At 40.9% G+C, this 22,003-nt stretch overlaps 1 protein-coding gene across 5 annotated transcripts in view; it reads right to left on the minus strand.

Annotated features, from left to right (window-relative positions):
* RNF130 (ring finger protein 130) overlaps positions 1-21,196 on the minus strand; it is a 56,242-nt gene extending 35,046 nt beyond the window's left edge. For 3 of the 5 annotated variants that reach the window (XM_075509410.1, XM_075509405.1, XM_075509406.1), the window contains exons 1-2: positions 20,616-21,029; positions 10,522-10,716 (exon numbers count right to left, since the gene is read on the minus strand). In XM_075509410.1, coding sequence (XP_075365525.1) covers positions 10,522-10,716; positions 20,616-20,883 — 463 coding nt within the window. In that variant the 5' untranslated portion in view covers positions 20,884-21,029. Of the gene's footprint in view, positions 1-10,521; positions 10,717-20,615 lie in introns of all 5 variants that reach the window. The other 2 variants (XM_075509409.1, XM_075509408.1) reach the window with 2 other exon arrangements.
* Positions 21,197-22,003: the final 807 nt, after the last annotated feature.

A 22,003-nucleotide genomic window follows, 5' to 3' on the forward strand; every position in this document is an offset into this window, starting at 1 on the left:
ATAATTTTAGCAAGAGCTCCCTGTTTGAGAACAATTGGGGGCAGGAGGAGACACTGACTCATTTATTTTAAGTACCCTGAAACCTTGCATTTCTGAAACTTAAGCAGAAAAAAAATCTTCAGGTGAACACAGAAAGACTAACGGCATTCGTAAAAGTTGGAATATAGCCTTACTACATAATCTTATGAAAAGCAATACTCTCCTCAGCCAAGAACACAGTGTCCAGAGAAAAGAAGCTGGAATGCTAACTAAAGCCAATGAACTACACATTCAACCACAGATGACAAGCTAGGACAGACAGTAGGTGTAAGATAAATATTGACACCTGTAAATATAAATCATTTAATTGCTATCATCCAAGCCCAGACAGCTCTTTCTAGCTTGCAATTTTACCATGTGCAGGTTTAATTAGCATAGTTGTACAACTCTATGTATGAAAAGGGATGAAGTTGCCATTAATCATTAAATCTGTGTAATACTACATGGGGAGAGGAGAAGAGAGGAGGACTTAAAGCTGAGAAGACACTAAAAACAAGAAGATGGGAAAACCAGCAACATCCAGAAGTTTTCTGTAGAGCTCCTAAGGAAACTGCTTTGCTCTCTCACTAACCCATCCATATCACCTAGCAATTCTAAAAGAACACATTTAGAAAGTCAATAGAAAGTCATCTCAAAGAAAAATTACTAGTCTCATCACAAGCAGATAATTGTTTCCTTTTGTGTTTGTTTTGTTGATTCCTGACTACCAAATATTTGTTTGAAGCTCAAAATATGGACAGCTATGGCCAGGATACCAAGCTCAAGACAGGCATGGTTCAAAGGGCAGACTTCAGACACCTTCCATCCACCATCCCTTGGAGGATGCAGGGAATGGCAGCCTGGCAAAATGCAACTGCCAAACAGCTGATTTTTTTTTTTTCCCTGGGCTTGTGAACCGCCCAAGCAGCTGTTTGGTCAATACCTGGGGAGAAGGACAGGCGAGACAATTCGTCCTGGGCATCCAAGCAACCTGGCACTGAACTGCTGCTACTGCTGCAATGCTTCAACCACCTTCTCGCAGATGGGGAGGGCAGAATCTGAGATCCCATCCCAAGCGTGGCCAGTGTTGGCCCACCTGTAAGAGGCACTGAACTATTTTGATTTGATGTAACAAGGTTTGCAGAGAACTGAGAATTGTCAGATACTCATAACAAAGGTTAGCACTTTTCTAATGGCTGATATTTTCAGCTGAAGTCCTTGTAATTTCTTAAGTCTTTGATAGTGCCTGCTGATGCTGCAGACACAGCATGGAGCAGACAGACTGCATGCATCTCACCCTTCCGAAAGAGTATCGTTCTCTCTTTAAATAGCAGACAATATTTAATTGTAACTGAATCCTTTCATGGCTTCATTCTGAAAAGCCTAAACTTAACACACATTTATCTGAACAATTCTGCTGGTGGAAATTTCAGAGCACTTCCTTAAAAAAGCAAACAAAATCCCCACCTTCCTAATAAAGGTAAAGAATGGTGCAGACAGTCACTTGTAGGCTGGATTCAGGCCATGATTCAGACATTGCCACTGCCTATTTGACTGCTACAATCAGAACATCATAATGATAATGTAATTGGAAATAAAACTGCCCATCTTCACAAACCAGACTTCCCTATTCTTCTATTAAAATCCCATAAATGTACGCTAAGCATTTCTGAACATGTTATATCAGAAATAAAAACACAGCAACACACACTATTCAGCACCCAGGAATAGGATCGGTCCTATTACTGTGAGTGACAGATTTCTTGGAATAACATTAAGTAACAGTGAAACCACTCCAACAGAATTTGGGAGCCCACAAAATGTCAACAAAGAAAACAGGAAAGCACAAATGAAGTGCTATGGTTATATATGAAGTTTTGAGAGACTGATCACAAGTTCTGTGAAAACACCAGAAGACATCTGAACTGCAAGGGAGCAGTGGCAGAAGCAAGAATTACCCCTACAAGGTAAGGGATTTAGCCACAGAGGACATAATCCATAGAACCCACAAGGTGAGGTGACAGAAAGGGAAAAGGCATACTGAGCTGTATGCAAAGCTGCACCGCTAGAAAAGGTGGGCTTGGGGAGCACAGCTTAAGTATAAATTCCATAGTACTAACAACATTGGCAAAAATACACAAATTATTCAGATATCTTAAAACTTTAGTCTGATACAAAACAGAGAAATTCATTGTGAAGAATAAGTCTTACATTCTAAAACAGGCTTTGGGAAAAGCAGACACCAAGAAGAGGAGCCTTGGCATATCTTCAGAGGGATTAAAACAGGTCTAGCTGCACATATTTTTATTTTGATCTAATCAGAAAGTAAACAGGAGCACATCCAAGCTGTCAACACACAAGTGCAATCTCAAGAGTAAAATATGTTGTCTGAGATGTCCCAAATCAAATCTTTCTGAAAACAGAAAAAATCCATAATATTTGTCAGTTTAGTTCTAAGCAAGGCAAGAATTTAATGCCAAGAATATACATCAATTTTAAAGTGAGACTGGACAGCATTTTAAAACATTTTTCTTCCTGTTGCCTTTATAACATTGAAAATGTTGAATTCTTGTCTGTATGTAAACATTTACTTTAGGATGCCTATTTTATGTAGTGTAAGATACTAGAACAGATGTTATAACACTACCGTGAGAAAATTGTAGAGGACAGCAGTACATGAAACTGTTACGTAGAAGTTAGGCTTTCACAGGCTGCATCAGTTAAACACAACCAGTGGAACAACTAGCTATCCCAAAACACTGAGCAGATATTTACAGAAATCACAAGTCTCTTTGCTACACAAACCTATGCAAAACAACCTGGGGAAGAAAAAAAAAATACCTTCTGAGGCTAAAACTTGAATTCTGACTGTCTACTTAAGAGGACGAGGAAGCAGATATTCAGGTTCAGTGAGGACCAGGCTTCTATGAATTGCAACTGAAATACAGTCAAGTTATGTCTGAAGAACACTCAGAAGTCTTCTTTGATTGCAGCAAAAAGAGATTCAACAGATTTTACTCTGCCACGCTAAGAGAGGGCACTGCACTATACCCTCTAAATATGCCTACATACAGTTTAGTATTTTGAAACGTACCACACGTTGCTGTACTGCTAATAGGCATGTGATGGACATTCACAAAGTTCTGCTCCTTTAAGAAAAACAGGCATATGATTGAGGCATATGATTAGAAAACCTGGAACAGCAAAAGTAGCTTTCCAAAGATGGGTGTTACACAATTAACTCCAAAACAAATACTGAAGTCCAATCTGATTCTTGTTGTGCTAGCCTGTAGCACATTAAATTAAGTCCACAGGTGATAAATAATAATATTCTAAGCAGGAATGATCTTTCCAATGCCTGCCCTCCTTCATTAAACAAGAAAAGACGCTTCAGTATAATGTTCTTGCCATATTTTACATCAGCTTTATAATCTACTGTGACCAAGAGTTCCTAAAAGGAGAGCTAAATAGCAAAATGAGTTGAGGAAACTGTTGGGCCATATTTAGATTACAACTGCTGACACATCATTTCACAACCCAGTTGCTCTATTCTGACACTCATGGAAATGTTTCTTAAGGGGAAATCTGCATGAGATCAAAACAGGTAGTCCCAGCTAAATCCTCCTCCTTCATTCACAAGTCCAAATCACGCCGATACACATGAGATGGTGGAGCTATGCCCCCGCGTCTCCTCAAGCTTGACAAGGTCCAGCTGTCTCTGCTACACCCAGCATACCCCACTCAAGACGACCCCACTGACAGTCTCTCAAAGATACAATACAGCATTAGCATGTAGAAGAGAGGCGTTAGACTTCAGCTTCACTGCAGATCATTTCCTCTCCATCACCCTCACCCAGAGAGCTCCTTTCTATCGTAAGTCATGTGACACTAAACACTGTTACAAGAATTAAGATCCTTTTATTAAGCTATAAGATGCACCCACCTCTTCTCTAAGCCTCCCACAAGTTCCTGAATCTCTGCCCCATCTTGATTTTCGATAGCAAAAATACGCTACTTCAAGGCTTCTGATGGGCACCGGGAGGACAGATTCACGGCTGGGCTGAGAAGGGGGGAGCACCAGAAGGCAGAATTTATACATCTCTGGAACCAGAGCTGTAGCAGAGTTCACTTAAAATGGTAAGGACACTGGGTTCAGGAGTGAGTTTGGTTTTTTTTCCCCTCACTTTTGACTGCCTTGACTATTCTACTTATATTGCATATTCCCTTTCTGTAGAAGGGCTTTTATCTTCTGGGAATTATATTTATGTATATTTTTGTAAAGCATGTGACCTTTTGGGTTCTTTACACTAGGGAAAAACAAGCCTAGATAAGGCAAAAGCAGACAGATGTTGCAATGATTTTACAGACATTTCACACAATGTTCTTCTCTTTTAGCAATGCTTCTTTGCATCTACTTGCGTTACAACTTTTTTTGAAAAGGAAACGGACATTCCACTTAAATAATGCCGGAAGAATAAAAAAAAACTTGGTACAAAGGAATTTATCATTTTATCATCCCCTTTCCACAATCTGTGCACAGATTTTTATTTCATTCACATAGTTCTGCAAGGCATTTAACTATGTATTATGGTGAGTAAACTGCATTGGCAGTCCTATTTAATGAACACTTTTACTGTTAAGGTATTAGTATGCTAACAAAGTAGACCAAATTTTATATTCAAACCTTGAACAAATGTAAATTAATAAAAAGCAGAAGGGTCACATTATGTTTTGACTAGGGAAATGGTGTAATTGTAACATGACACACTACTGAAAAAAGGTTCCTCATGTCACAATTTCACATATTTCCGAAATACGTAAGTCTTTATCTTCAAAAGATATTTCTGCTTATTTGAAAACAACCTTTCTTCACATATACTTCTGAAAAATGTCCAAAATCTGTCACCTTAGATCTGGATTTAACGCCCAATCACTGATTAGTGTCACATTCTTCATTAATCAATAATATTAATGTAATGTGACCTTACTGGTCCATTCAGCAATTTAAGACACACTTGGATTTTGATAACTAAAAGTCTCCATAATCTTGCATTCTGTAATGTGACCAGGTGCTAGTAGGTGACTCCTATTTTGCTACTTCTGGATAGCAGTTTGTATTCCCACTAATGGAAACTGGAGCTAAAAAACCCAGGGATTTCTCATAAGGGTAACCTGTGATGCTCATGTATTTTCTTCTATCTACAGACAACTTCCATACAGATCCATCAATCTGGACAGTCATTCCAAACAAATTCAGCAAAACCCAAAAGAGAAATGGCAAGAGAGCCTTACCCAAGGACAAAACAAAATATTTTTAGAGCTTTATAAATTGCATACATAGATTAATACCATAAATTTGATTCTACTGAATCCATAGATTTTGGGAATTACTCTGCTGCTGGAGCTCAGACTTTGGATAAGGAAAAGAATGTAATTACTTACAGTCACTAACAGTCCCGTGGGCCTTTTCACAGTCACAGAACTAATTACCCTTTCAGCTGGCTAAGGAAAAATGAGCCTAACTGCTGTTATTTCAGTTGTGGACGAGGCATATACCACACAAAAACACTGGTAAGAAGTTCTGCAAGACACTGAGGCGTATGTTAGCTTTGTAAAGGGGTTTCCCTGGCTTATATTGAAGAGACAAGTGCTTCCTTATGGTCCAGAATCTGTGCTTCAAACACATTCCTCTCCACATCTCGTTAAGTGTCAGACACCTCCATCTACTGTATGACAGATTCTCCTGATGGATACACCTCCAAGAAATGCAGTGGGAAACAGCATTAACTATAATGCTGTTGACACTTGTTCCCCACATTTTCAATTAGCAAATATAAACAATAAACAATATAAAATGATCAAAGATATGTAAACTATGGTTAGACTATTGATTGTTTTGCCTTTTTTAAAGCTTCAACTTTAATGATTCATCTCTCCTTCCTTTTCACTAATACTCCAGGGTAAATGAATAATACTAACAATACTGTAATATACAATAAAATTAGTTTTGAGCTGTGGATTAAAAGTAGGTCTCAGTAATCCAGGGAAAGTTTTGCAGTGGATTTGGTACAGAGCTGAAATATTTGTCAGCACACATTTGTGCAAAATGGTCTGCAACGCACCCTGCCATATCTTTCATGCATCAGTTCAGCTTACAGTTACGTAAAGAGACATTTGTGAGAAAAAGGCAAGCAGCAGAGGAAGAGATGTGCTGCACGCAGCGAGAGTGCCACAACAGAGGAGAGTGGCATTTCGACTGCCAGATCTCTGCAGTCTACTCTACCCACTCCGCATTAGGGCAAGAACATGGAATAGCCATTAGATGGCAACAACTCCAAATTACTTTCTGTCCGTCCTGTCTCTGACCCAGTGACCTAAAATAATCCACATAAATACACTCAGTTTTATCACAGTTCAAAGCAAGTACAGACCTTGCTTCCTGTGCTAGCATGCTTTTTAAGCGAATAGAGGGCCATCAGAAACCCTCCCCTTGAAACGAAACTGTTCTTGGGAGCCAGTGCTGGGCAGCTCTCCCACAGCACTACAGCAGGGGAACGGCATCTTCTGTGCACATCACAGAACAGAAACACCTTCTTGCAGAAAACTAATGCATCGTTCCTTCAGAAGTGCAATGAAGATTGATCCTGATCAGATGTCTGCAGCTTGTTCTAAAGACTTTACAAGATTTATCTGTATCAGGTAAATCCTCTGAAAAAGGTATTATATTAGAAGTTGTTTAAATACTTCAGGAAATTTCTTCAGCGCTGATGAACAGTAGTTACTGGAATCCAGCAGCTTCATTTTGACACTCTCTTCTGTATTTGTTTATATTTTTCTGTTTATATTTGTTCCATAAATTCTGAGTATGAAATTTTAACTTTAGAGGCTTCTTTGACTTATATTCTTTTCTATAAATCCAAATAAAAGTCTAGATTTTAATAGAGAAGTTCAATATAAAATTTAACTATTTTGTACTTGACAGGACTGTCTGGACCACACACAAACACAAGAAGAATTAAAATGCTATTTTACCTGCATTTCCTTCCTGTTCCCATAATTGATTATAAAGGAGACAGCTACTACATATTTTCTCTACCACATAGGCTCTTTTTTACATTAGACAATATTTGTTCTGCTTTAACAGAAGTAGCAAGCAAAACCACTCATAAAACTGCCTTCCTGCCAGTGATATCATAGTCTAACATAACGTACGCTTGGGAAGACGTCCTTCACTTAGGTTGATAAAGGACATCTACAAGAATGTGTAAAGTAAGTTTATTTTACATGCACACAGTAATATATACAAGGATATACACAGAGAAAAGAAAATAATGTTGCAAATAACATTAACAGAAATATATACCTTAAGGTCAACACCTACTTTAAAACTCAGCTTGAAGTTGAAGGGGCAGAGACTATCACACAAGAAAAAGCAAATTCTGGTATTAGCAATAGAAACAGCAATTTGACACAGTGATGATGGACTGATTCAAGAGTGACAGTTGTTATCTAGCCACCAGAAGGAATTTATATTCTGCTAAGTAATATGTTGAGTACGAACAAATTTCCTAAAGATTAAAATTTTCAACTGTGTGTTCAAGCATAAAATAACTTGGATAAAATATTAATCCCATAGGTGAGAACTGCTTACTGAGCTCTTTTCATAGGGAATCACCTCTCTGCAGGTGGGCAACATACATAAATCTATATAATATTTTACTTATTTTTAGCACAGACATTGCCTAAGCTGGTGATTGGAATTCATGCAAATATCAAAGTAGGAAAGCATGCAGTTCACAGAATGTGCATTATCAGCAGCCGCCGCTTTCCCCTCTGCTTCACCAGGAAGACAGAATATTCCTAAGGTTTGGTATGCAGCGGTACAAAAATTATGTTACACTGGTATAAAATGACACAAGGTCTATTTTCACCAGTCTACGGAAAGAAAACGTAGAGCTGTGAACCCGGACATCATAATACAGTTGCAAAAAAAAAAATTGTCTTGTGAAGAATGCATTTTTAAAAGAATAGAGGAATACTGCACAGCCCTAGACATCATATGGAAGTACAACCAACTTGGTGGCTCACCTTCATTTTCACTTTATATCAACTCTATTTAACACATATTTAGCTGAATCATCAGCAGAACAGCTATCAAATACACAGAGTCAATTCCTCCTCACCTTTAGGTATAGAAAATATTAAAGAGAAGAGATGTAGCACACCGGAATATCTAATTAGCAGATGATGTGGTCGTTCACCACCTAAAAAGCATGCAACCAGTCATATGGTTGAAAAGGCAGAAAAAAGACGACCAGAGTGTGCCTTATATGTGTGTAAGGCTGCTTTACACACATTTGTTTGAACAGGCTCATCACGTAAGCACACGTTCATGAATCTATATGCCATTTGGAATAATTCTCACTGAGGGGAATGCTTGATCCCAAACCCTCCCTGTGCTGAGGCTAACACCAAAGGGCTAGTCTACATCTCAGTTACACACACTTGCAGTTCTTACATCAAGCAAACAGGAAGTTATTTATAGGAAGCTCTGCAAAGCACAGATTGCTAAGGAGATCGCTTACATGACCATAATGCAATCAAAACAAAAGCTGTGGACCGACTTTCCCCTTCATTACAGGGTGGTGCCAAGGTGGTACTTCAGTTCTAGATAATTGCTTGTAGTCTGTTGCGTAGTTTGAATGCTTCAAGTCCAATGTTAATTTTGAGATAGTGCCTACAGCCCAAATCAGTGACAGAGATTCCAGTATACCAGGGACTGAGTACATGCAGCTAAAAACCAGTATCTCAAATACTCAAAATATGCATCAACTCCAGTAATCACGTTTTTTTTTTTAAAGCTTGCCATGAGTAAGACTACATATTTGGAAATCAACATGCTGAAGACAGTATTAGCTTTTTTCCAAATATCAAGCACCCAAACAGTTGCCTGACTAGCTTACAAGGCACCATTCTACCCACAGCAGCTCTCATGTTTTATAACTTGAGACATTATTTCAACCTACCAGAACCAGTGGACCTATTGATATAGTTTCAAAGGCAACACACTGGTCTTCAGAGCTGAAACACTGAGTGAACTAGGATTTCCTAATAAAAAGACAGACACCATCCCATTGCTATGAAAGCACCTGCCAAATCTAACAGCATTACAAGAAAGAAGGTATGCTAAGCAGAGACTGTGGACCTTACAACCTTACAGGTATTTCAAAGAGAGACCAGAGCTGAAGGTTTAGGAGGGTACTACATCAGCACAGAGAGAGGGGGCAAAAAACTACAAAAGGAAGGTGGTAAAAAGCATTTCACTAGAATATGGGACTTTTTGCCTGCAGATTACTGGCAAAAATGTCTAGGGAAGGTACCTAAAATAAAAATGGATCATCAACAGGCTTTAAATTACCACACAGGGGTCAAAATCTCCCTGGAAAATTCCTGTGGTATATAGAATTGGGAAAGTCAAAGCCCACAAAACCAGAAGAAGCCACAAGACATTTCACTCGTAAAAGAGAGAAAGAAGCAACCATAGCACTTTAGTAAAAGAATTCAATTCCAATTGTGTGACAATATGCAGAGCAATAATTAGGAAATTCCAGTTTCTAAGCAACCCCCTAGGCTTAAAGAAAAAGGACTGAAAATAATCTAGGAAAAAAAACCCCAAACAGCCAGCAGTACAGCCATCAAATATAGAAATATGCCTTTTCTGATTAAGCTAAATAACTCCAAATTGAGAAAACCTTCTGGGAAAATGAAAAATGTAGCTATCAGAATTGTGAAAATAATTTTTAACCAAAGAAAATTTTTATGTATGAGGATCCCACCAGCCGAAGTAACTCACTAGTAACAGCAAAATTTTACACAGATAGCCCTAAAAAAGTAGAAGTCTAGAATTTCCTCATTACTCTAGACCAGCAATAGTCTAATTCTACACAACTTAGAGGCAACTGCTCTCCGAATCATTAAGTTTTGTTCATTCCTGTATGGCACTCAAAGACACATCGTAGAGAAAGAGAACTCTCTGTAAACTCATTTAAAAAAGCATGCAAGCTCAGATCCTGATATAACTGTTAACATTTGAAAGCCCCCACCATAACAGCCAGTTGAAGACATGCTACTATAAAAATTCTTCAGGTACAGATGCTTTGTAAAATTCTAGACCTTCCATTGTATGTTAGCTTTTCTTCTTCAGCAAGGTTTGAAATAGATTACTCCTAAGATCTTACAGATATTTCCTCACTCCAAAACACCCATATCCCCACGGCAGAGGAAAATGTTCCTCATTGGATAAAATGTATGCCAAAGGAAAATAACTTTTCAGAATTATTGGTTTATTTTGCTGTATTGCACACATGTAAACATCATTAGAGAACAGGCTATTTCAAATAGCATCATCTGTGCACTGCCAAGAGCTCTTTAGCAATAGTTTATATGGCAAAAGAGTACTTGGGCAAAAAAGAATTATAGTGAAAGAGATTCTGTTTTATTTACCTTGATGAGTCATCGTGACAGGTTCTTCACTGGATATATTGTTGTAAATGACCACAGCTGTGGCATTATGTGAAGCTGCTCGCAGTATTTTCTCTCTAAATGTACAGTTTCCTCGCTGCAGTAAAGCAATCCACTGCTTGGTGTTTGGTGGCACTTGGAAACGTGTTCGAGGGTCACAGCCCAGGCGATCTGCAACTGAAATGGGAAATACGTTTACACAGATGGCAATTTGTTCAAACAGGCAAAAAAGAAAAACAACCACCTAACTCCAAATTTTGCTGAATTACTTAACTGTTATGCACTAGGAAGCCACTAATAAAGCCTAAAGCTAACTTATGCCTAAAGCTAAATTCTTATGAAAAAAGCCTTTAAAAAAAACATCTCGCACATTGAAAGCTGTGACTATATGCCCGAGAATTAGGCTCACTAACACAAGCTATTTTTAACTCTAGGGCAGCTAGAACTATGAATTTACATGTGAATCAATACCTGCCTACAGGCTGAAAAACATTAGAATATGGTTCATATGCTATAGACATTTATGAAACAGCTGTTTATCAGTCATTCTGGGGAGCATAACTTTTCTTTCTTTCTTTCTAATGTAGTCATAAATATCACTGCAGTGGGAAGTATAACTAAACAAAGGGGGTTGTGAAAACAAGATTTCAGAGTTATCTGCCATGTGCAGGCTACTGTAAGAAAGGACAATATTAAAAGCCAATCTTGTAAAACCCCAGCAGCCAACATCAGCTTTTTATGTATGCACATTTTGTCTACAAGGAAGTGCATTCAAATTCAGAGAGAAACAAATGGTTTTGCAAACACCATGCACTCAAGTTGTCAGCTAAACAGGTATTGATGGTATAAAGGAAGAGTAACAGAAATGGCAAACGCCAGATGTCCGAATTCAACAGTATGCACAGTTCTTCTCTTGCCCTTTCTGACACTGTAATGTACCCTGCAACAACCCAAACCCACACAGAGCGAGGTACAAAAGGCACAAAATGCAAGGCAGAAGACAGCTCCACAGTACAGCAGCTGAAACTGATGAAAGACATTTCTGTTTACACAACTGGAAACACGCAGTTTAGTCTGATACACTGGTCATATCATTAAAGGATTTTAGAAATTTAGAGCCAACAGTAACTTACAACACAAATATATTTACCCTTTCAAACACCAATCTTTGGCTTGGTGTTTGAATCTTTGGCTACTAAAAATGGTTGGGATAAACAGTGATTTTTCAAGACAAAAATAATTATTTGTGTAATAGCTCTGAAAACATTACAGATCCTAAGAGCAATTCAAATGAAGTGTCCCATAAAATTTTCCTTTTAAAGAAGTGAGTTCTTCAGCACAGACTATGGGATTTCAGCAAAAGGCCTACCACAAAAAACATCCAGTTTAACACATCAGCTGGAAACAAAACAAAAGATCTTTTTAAGCATTCTCAACTTAACATAGCTCAGGTTAAAACCTAAACCAAAGGAGATCCAAATAGCTAAAGGATCTTTTCTGAAACAAGAAAGAAAATCTTTTGCTTGCCTGAAGAAAACTAGTGCAGACGAATCTATCCTGTGGCAGTTGTACAGGAAGTCGTTGCATCTCTTAATTTGGACAAGAAGTGCCTCTCCCTGTTCCCCTGGAAGGAGGGTGGGGAGCCCGATATAAGCACATCCTTTTCACAATTGTTTTTCAAGGCTGCATTAGACATTTCAGACATGGAGGGCTAATTTGCTGTATTTTTGTATTTGTGCTTTTGTTTTATACAGGGATGAGGGGGAAAAAATCTGAAATATAAATGCCTGAAGCCAAATTTTATAGTATTTTCTTCCATTGCTCTGACATTATGACTTGAATCCCTTTGGAAATTGCTAGCTAGCACTGATCCACACACATTGTTTTGGAGCACTGGTGACAGCCATCATGAACAGCAATGATCACAGGGGTGCACTTGCATATCAACTGCACTTTTGTAGCTTGTTTTTGTAGTCTTAAATTTAAAGGAATTTTTTAAAGGAATTACAGTTCTTTTTGAAAATGTGATAGACCCAGAACATAGCACATGTGCAATCAATCTTGATGGCCTCTGTTAAGATAAAAGCAGTTTACTGTTTAATGCATACTTCCCCCTTGTTCAGAACATTTCCACTTAAAAGTGCGGGAAGGGGAAAGCACCAGCAGACTGTCATAGGAAAGTTTCTCAAGCCTTGAAAGCTAAAAATCCCATCCTTCTCTAGTGAAGTCAGATTCAAGAATCTCAGGTGTGACACATCCTTTGGAAAATACAATTCCATAAACGGCCACAATTCCACAGAATTTCCCCAAACTGCCAAAATTAACTCTGAAAGTAGACACAATGGCCAACATAAATTTACTTAAAATATATGGGATGAAGAGGAGTAATCCTATGGATTATGTACAGTTTGCTTCAGTACAATCATGCTCAAAACTAAAATACCATGTGAAAACAAAAATGGCCACAAAAATAGGGTAATGGGCTATTAGAATGAAAAGTCATAAAAGCAATAAAAGGCAAAAGGCACCTTGAAAAGCGAGGCAGCATTCTCAAAAGTCTGTTACATAGTTCAGTTTTACAAAAATTTATGTAGGCACCTTTGAATTTGTATGGCTTGAAATTTTTAGCTTAAAAACTGACAGAGAAAGTAGTAAAAGATAACAGAAACCACATCTATGGGAAAAGTAGTCCAAAATTTTCTATCACAGTAGAGATCAAAGTCTCTTTCAGCTGTGGACAGAGCTATGAAACATTACTGGATAGAGCAACAGGATTAGGAAACAAGATAGTAAGAGATAAACGCTTTCCAGATATAGACCAACAAACACCACTCAAATGCATACAGCACGTTGTTCCTGATGAGGTGGATTCAGTATGTCCTGATGAAAAATTAACAGCTGACAATATCGTTTTAGCACTATTTAAGTAACACAAAAACATTAAGGAAAATCTGGTTGCTTTATATAAACCTGAACTGAATAACTGCAAGTCACTTGAGATTTAGTAAAAAGTCACAACCCACTTTTCTTTACGTTAGTATCCTTGTAGTGGTTTAGTCCCAGCCAGCAACTAAGCACCACACAGCTGCTCGCTTACCCCCCCCAGGTGGGATGGGGGAGAGAATCAGAAGAGTAAAAGTGAGAACACTTGTGGGTTGAGATAAGAACACTTTAATAATCGAAATAAAATAATATGATAAAATATTATTATTAATAATAAACTGTAATTAAAGGCAAAATAACAAAAAGAGAGAGAAATAAACCCCAAGAAAGACAAGTGATGCAAATGAAAAACAATTGCTCACCACCAACCGACTGATGTCCAGCCCATCCCTGAGCAGCAATCTCCGCCTCCCGGCCAACTCCCCCCAGTTTCTATACTGAGCATGACACCATATGGTATGGAATATCCTTTGGCCAGTTTGGGTCAGCTGTCCTGGCTGTGCCCCCTCCCAGCTTCTTGTGCATCTCCAGCCTACTCATTGGCAGGCCACTATGAGAAGCTGAAAAGTCCTTGACTGCTTAGCGACAACTACAACATCAGTGTGTTTTCAACATCATTCTCATCCTAAATCCAAAACACAGCACTAGACCAGCTACTAGGAAGAAAATTTACTCTATCCCAGCTGAAACCAGGACAATCCTATTTACACCACACAAGTGTTAAGTAATCTTTTAACTAAATAAAATTCAGGAACAATAGTGGAAAATCTTGAGCTTTTCTGCTTGTCTTTTCAATAGACTTAATACACTCAGAAAAGAGTGAGTGTCTTATAATTATGGTCACCCTTCTAGCATAGCAAGCTGGCTAAAATAAAACACCTGCTATACACCTAACGTACCAGGCACATCAGTTGGCATTGTAAGGGACACAGATAAACAGTGTCAGCAAGAATCGTCATCGATAGCTCTCCATTATCATGCCATCTATGCTCCGTTGTCCAAAGTCCAATTAGGATCTAAAAGACTAGGGCTTGCAAGTATTACCTGGATGATGTCCATACCAGAATGAAAAGCAACTTCACATTAAATTAAAGTTATTCTAAAACAAATCACTTGCACATAAAAAGATATGATCGGAAGTCACTCATGTCATTTCATAATTTCAGAAGATATAAGCATACAGAAAGCCATCTAAGTACATTTCCTTATAGGTGTGCTACTCTTCTGGCTTATTTGTAATATAACTTACTACACCGCCTTTCCTTTCTCCATGTCTACCTATGTACCATGAATGTATTGGCAAAAAAACAATTTTCTGTTAGAAGTGGCAGCCTGCTGGGTTAGAGAGCTATGTACAATGTTGTTGTAAATATCTCCCTTTCTACTGTAAGCCCCAACACCACAGAAGAGCCTCTTTATGGAAGGATCAGCTGCGATTTAAGTACCTACATTTTGTTCTCAACTTTAGGAGAGCTTCAGTTTCCTCTTGCAGAACACACAGGACTGCTCAACTTGCATATAACTGTTTCTCCTTAAGCATTTTTTTTAAATTCAAGAGCCCTCCGTGCTGAAAGACTAACGTTTGTGACAACATTTTAGGGATTCATGTGAAAGAAATAGTTAATAATGCAATAGATCCAACCAGGCTTCCTCAACTACTGAACAAGTATTGGCAGGCTTACATTAGAACAGCAACAGTACTTTCCTCCTCATCTTTTCCAATTGCTTGACCAGGTCCTTTAGCCTTCTCCCTATAAGAAGGATAGCCATTTTGTGGGAGCAAAAATTAAATTAACAGCTCAGCTGTCAGAGGCTGTGTCAGAAGTAAGCACATACCTGCCTGCAGCCGTGACGTCCCACTTCAGCCAAGGCTGCTGCATTGACTGTTATCAGACTTTGTCCCCTTTTCACAGAAAAAAGCCAGTGCTATGATCCCACACCCTGGGCATTAACTATTTTATTCCATGCTTTTTTTTTTTTTAAAGGTCAACTATCTTGACATTGATTGCATCTCAGCTAATACTCCACTCTCTGAGGCCAGCACCAGTTGCCAGAGCTGGCCTGTCTCAGCTACACATACAGAAATCATTTTAAAGTCTGACCTTCAGTGTGATACAATAGGTGGAGAGACAGCATCAATATTTTGAGGGACAGCAGATCAAGAGACTCGTTGGGAAAGAGCACAGCAGCCGGGAAGATGCAGTCCCATGCAGCCTGTGCCCCAAAGCATTCCCTCCCTCCAGCAGGCACTGCCTGGGCAGGTGCGGTGTAGCACACCTGACTGGCAAAACAGCCAGCCTTGTGCAATGCATTAATTACAATCCTGTGATAAAATTTCCAGAAAAGGAATTCAGCTGAGAAATTTACAGAAGCAACACAGCAGCATTGATTCTTTCTTATTTCAAGGAAGGGTACTAGTTATTTGCTATCCCGCTGGGATTTAATACATGTAATATACATCCTTTCTTTCAACGCATTACTACTTGTGTTATTATCAATATAGTCCTTATTCAAGCCAGTTATAATTTCCACTTTTTAAAAGCTGTATCAATGAATTATGTACAGCGATATTTTATTTTCAAGAGGTATTTCAGGTAATTGCTTTGACTAAAGCTGGCTTTAACACTAAAAGAAACTCTTTGAACAAGAGGTAATCTTGTTTCAGGGAAGAAGTTAAACAAAAGAAAATCACTGAAGCTTAGAAGAGTCCTGTAATAGTTCAGATTTAATCTTGTTAGTTCAGTAAGTATACTACAATTATGGCTACAAACTCCAATATATAACCTCCACACTTTTGTTACCAACTAATGACTACTTAATTAAGCTGGATACTGAGGCCAACGGTAAAGGATGGATGCATGCACAAGATTTTTCTTCCACTACTCTATATTTATTGATACATTTGCTTGTTGCAAATTTTGGATTCTGGGCCAGAAAGGAACACAAAATTCTGTCTGAACATTACCTAAAGCTCTGCAGTTACCAGGAAACTGCTGGTTTAAGCCTTCTGCAGCTAAAACTTGTTCACACAACATGTTTATGAAGTTTCAGATGCTACAAAATGCTATAGTTACAGTACCATGCACAAGATATACCTCCATTCCTAACATTATGCCAATATTGTTTCTTCCCCACTTCCACCTTTTTCTAACATAAGTGTTTCCTCAAATGCTGTCTCCTTGCCCAGCCACAACCTTACTACCCCTTCAGCAGAGATCTCCCCTGTCTACGAGTTCTTTCTCCAATGCAGCTTTCATTCAGCCATCACCTCCCCACAAGCCCTTTCGACTCCAGTCCCTTTCCATCCCCCCTCATTCCTGACCTATTGGCTCAGTGAGTCTTAATATTTTCAAGTTTAGCTTTGAGTCTGCTGCTGTTTCACTTCCTATCAGTCCCATCTCCAGTACTAATGAACCTGCCGGCTTCCCAGCTACCCAAGCTAGCCAAGGTGCAAAAAACCTCACCTCCCAGCAAGGTCCGACCATCTGCGAGGGGACTTTGAGAGCACACAGGACTGACGTTTCCAGTCCTCAACTGTGTATCCAAACCCAGAACGACATGCAATAACCCAGACCCAACAGTTACAGGAAAGTCCTGTTCAGCATAGAGAACATTTTTGAGGGAACTAAGCCACAAAGTGCTGCAGTTTCTACCAAGAATCATTGAAGTGAGTTTTCAATGGCTTCTAGCTTGGTCTGTCATAGCATGAGGAATATGCCTGACACCTAAAGGTGAGCACCACAACTGCTGTCAGGCACCTAATACCAAAGATGCTCAAAAGCAGAGGTCACTAGAGTGGCACAGGGCTGAACACTTACACAGTCCATGTACAGACACTGCCCACAAGTACCCACTGTGAGAAGTCCGGGCTGAAGTGGCTGGTTCCACAAAGTCACAAACAACAGAGTAAGGGATCGAAAGTGCTCAGTAACCTCACCAAAGAGGTGATACAAATCTGAACTAAACTATCAGAAAAGCTACATCAGGCTGTGAAAATGCATTTCACTATTATCCTTCCATGCAGAAGGAGAGGAGCATTTTTTGATAATCTGTAAGCATTCGTATCCAGAAGCTGTTTAAAATGCTCTTTGAATAAGAAATTATTTAAGTCATGACAAAAGATTAACAAGTTAGAGGAAGTAAGAAAAGGAACTAGAAGTGGAAGAACGGAAGAGAGATTAATAGAGAAACTCTGCTGCTACCATGCATTTAATGCACTTGGAAAGATATGCGTACACAGGTGCTGTATTTACACCCAGCAGCCAACTGTGACCGACAGCTTGCTGGAGCTAGACTTTCTCAAGTCACATTCACAAGCGGTCACACAAATTACTGCCATATCACTTCCAGGGGAACATTGCCTGTGAAAGCCAGTATCAATTTCATACAAGGGTCTATAAAAAGAACAGGGAAAGAGTTTGAATACATGTATTAACATGACAAGGTTGAATTAGATTAAGGAAATTCTGCTAAAGAAACAGGAGAAGTGACTGAATATATCATTCTGCACTGAGATTTAAAGGATGGGTAATCACATGGGACTGGCAACTTCAAAAAGTAGTATATAAAATGTGTTCTTGAATATGCCCAACAAGTTAACAACAAACATCGCAGAGCACAACACTTAAAATCACAGGCTGTGCTACTACAAATGGTGTATGTTCAGCAACAGATCATTGGCCCTAAATCTTGAATTAGTAAATTAATTTATTTCCCTGCAGGCAATGAATAAGGGATCTTAACACAGCATGCAAAAATGTAACATTAAGGACATTTCAGCTGTAAAATTTAGATGCCCCAGTCTACTCCATCAAGGTGCTAACAGATTACCCATGTTCATGGAAATTTCAAGGGACAGCCCATGAATGGGTGGATGCTTGACATCAAAGCAGTTTCAAAGTCAAGGTATCTTCAAACATAGCTGCTAACAGTTGTAGAGTCCTTTTCTTCTTAGGATACATGAGAACTGGGGTAGAACATTTACTGCTCTAACAGCAGAGGCCAGTGCTAGCTACTTATGTTAAGAGCTATTAGAAAAAAATATTCTGCCAACAAGTTCTACAGCAATATTAACAGGCTGATAAAAAGGCATTAGAGCAATTACTTTTGGCAAGACAGCATTGTCTTTTATCAAACCTATATGTAAAAAGGCAGAAGAATATAAACATAAGACCCTTAAGCATTCAAGAATGTCTTAATGCATAAAATATTCCAGTCTTTCCTACTACATGACATATTTTTAAGCCACGTGAAGTGCACCTCAGCAAAATTCAAATAAAACGTATACTATATAACAACCCATGTAGAACAATTCAGAAGAACTTTAAAGGAAGACAACTGCTGCAGTGTTTGCTTTAACAGTCTTCTGTTGACAAACAGAAGGACAAAACCGAATCTTGATGGCAAAGTTTTAATGACTGCAGCATGTCAAAACTGCAGAAATTGAGGTCTGCGATTCCATGATTCCTGCTGTGCTTTCCCACTGAAGTTATTCAGCATACAATACTTAGCAGTAAGGTATAAAAATGCTGTTTATGGACTGCTCAGAATTTTATTTAGCTCTTCTCTCATTATTAGCTTCCAGTGAAAATGCTGTCAGCATCCCTCAATGTTTTAATCACACTTTAGCGAAGACTGTATCAGAAGAAAGCAGAAAAAGTTACAGAAGCAGATTAAAAAGTAATTAATATTGAAAGTTTTTCTTGACAAATAATGCAGCTGCTAAAAAAAAAAATCAAGTGTTTTGAGATCTTGCATATATTAAAAGGCAGCAGTTTTAAAACTCCCCAAAATACTACTTGCAGTAACAGTGTTTACGTGCCTCACACTTTCAGGACAGCCTCCTGATTTCATATGGTGGCTGGTGTTTGTGTGCGTTTAAGTGAAGAATACCAGGAAGAAGATGATAGCTGACTCTGAGAGCATGGTAAAGGTAGGATTTAAAGTACAAATGAAACTCATTTTACAGTAGACTTGCTCAACGATTTCTGCTTCCTCACCCTTCCACCCAAAAATATGCTACATTAATATATTCTAGTTAACACTTTGTAAAGCTAATGAAACCGTTTCATTGAAACTGGCAAGCATCTGCTGAAGCACAGCCTGCTTCATACGTACTAGAAGCTTATAGCAGGCTGCCTAGCAGGATGCATTTTGTTCTGAAGAAGCATCAAAGTGTTTTCCTGATCTTAAGATTTAGTAAATTCTCAAAAGCTTTTAATAATACAGTAGTTCTGCGTTACCAATTCTTTTAAAGAACTCCTAATATTCACCACTTAGAGTCTAGTTTTAACTGACTACATTATTTCACTTAATGCATTATTGAGAGGTTTACTGTCCAGGAGACAGGTTGGGACCACTGTGATCCATCAAGTGGTCCATTTCTTAAAGATGGCAGTTCAGATAATGTCAAGAAGGGTTTTCAAAATAAGATACTACTAAAGCCACATCATTACAACTGAAGCGATTGGTTTCATTTCAGGCAATAATCAAGATAATACTCACTTCTTTAAATCAGCGTTCTCTATAAAACTCAACATTTGTCAGAAAACAATCGATGGACAATAGCATCACTTAATAAAAAGAAAACTTATTTGGAAGCACTACAGTGTTCAGCACTGCAAACAAGCGCATTTTGGACTGGCCATGAGAGTAACAGCTTGATGGCTTCAGTCCCTCCAAGCCTTGATGGACAGCTTAAACAGCATTTTTAAGAAATGTACACTCAACAATCATGACTTCACGCAGCTGCAAAAGCCATCCAGATGCATAGCTATCACAGGGAGACAGCTATGCAGCTGTTCTGAGATTCACGGCAAGGCTGTAACCAAATACTGTTAACTATCGCTACCGACTCTCTGTCATTAGTTTAGAAATAACACCTTCATCGCTCAGTATGACTAACCTACTGGGATCCATGCTGGAAAACACATCATGCTTTGCAGAGCCGTTATTAAAGCCAGCACTCTCAGATCATGGATTTTTAAAATTATTGTTATTTTCCTGTGGGCAAGTTCTCCCTCGTCTTTTGTCAGAGCTCTCTAGGAAAGTCTGCAAAGCTCAGACAAAGGCCGACCACCCTGCAAAGGAGGCACCCGACGGCAAGCGACCGACGGCTGCGAGGGAAGCGTTACCTCCGTTGATGGGGACGGGAGCCACCAGCAAGCCCTTGACCTCCACCTTAGGGGAATCCTGCCCGTAGCGGCCGCGGTCGATCCTCAGCAGCGTGGGGCCGCCCCGCTCGGGGCTCAGCACCGTCACGTTGATGAGGGCGGTGTAGTACGCCTGGCTAGCGTTGTCGGCGCCGGCCGGCCGGACCCGGCAGTGCCAGAGCAGCAGCAGCAGCAGCAGCAGGACGGAGGAGCCGCCGTTCCGGTGCTGGCGAACCCACCGCCAGCTCATCTTCGACTCCGGGCGAGCCGACGGCCGTCAGCGGTTGCCTCCGCCGCTCCCCTCGCTCCCTCGCGGCAGCGCCGAGCCCCACACGCCCGGGTGTATTTTATCCCATCTGACAGCCCAGGAGCGGAGAACGACCAAAAGCAGGCGGAGGGGGGAGGAGAGCACGGGCTCATGCCATGGGAGGAGCCAGGGGAGTCATGGCAGGCCCCAGCCGAGTCCGATCCGCCGGCCGCGGCCCCCGGGGGAGGCTGCTCGGGGCGAGCCGCGCTCCGCCGGCCCCTCAGGGCGCCGCGCTCATGCCGCCCGCCCGCCGCCGCGGGGGAGCGCCGGCCGCCGGTCTGCCCGTGCCGGGCGAGGGGAGGGGAGGAGGCGGAGGCGGCGCCGCGGCCCCCTCCCCGCACAGCCCCGCGCCGGCACCGAGGACGTCGCCGGGAAGAGCCGCCGCCGCCGCAACCGCCTCAGCCGCGCTCACACACGCCCGCGGGGCTCGCCTCGGGCTCGCCGCACCGCACCGCCTCGCCTCGGGGCTCGCCGCCGCCTTAGTGCGGCGGGCGGCGGATCCCGCTGCCCAGGCCGGCGGCCGCAGCCGGCGGCCGCCGCTCCATGCTTGGCTCGTCCCGGGGGCGGCGGGGCCCCGCGCCTTCCCGCAGCCGCGCCGCGCTCAGCCGCCGGCTCCGCGCCCGGCGCCTCGCCTGCAGCCCGGCGCTCCCCACACTGCGCAGGCGCGTCACGCCCCGCCCAGCGCCACGAGGGTGAGAGGCGGGGATGGGGGCGAGAGCCACGCCCACTTGGAGGCGGGCCCAGATGCGGGGCGGGGCTTTCTGGTATGACGTCACCAGGGGCGTGGCGGTGCGGAGGAGGGCGGCCATGGCGGTGGTGGGAGCCGGGGCGTCGGGGAGGCTGTACCCGGCCCGGGCCGCTCCTGGGGCTTCACCGGCGTCTGTAAGGAACGCTTGGCTCCAGCGACCCGCACTTCTTCACGGAATTAGATGTAGGGGCACATACAGGCTCCTGTGGGTCCTCAGTGTCTTTAATTTCCAGATGAGGCGCGCTGACCATCAGAAAGATATAGGAGATGGTTTAAAAGCGTGTCTGAAATGGGGGCAAAAGGGCTGGATGTGTG

The sequence above is a fragment of the Mycteria americana genome, chromosome 8 (assembly GCF_035582795.1).
Source record: "Mycteria americana isolate JAX WOST 10 ecotype Jacksonville Zoo and Gardens chromosome 8, USCA_MyAme_1.0, whole genome shotgun sequence".
NCBI lineage: Eukaryota > Metazoa > Chordata > Aves > Ciconiiformes > Ciconiidae > Mycteria > Mycteria americana.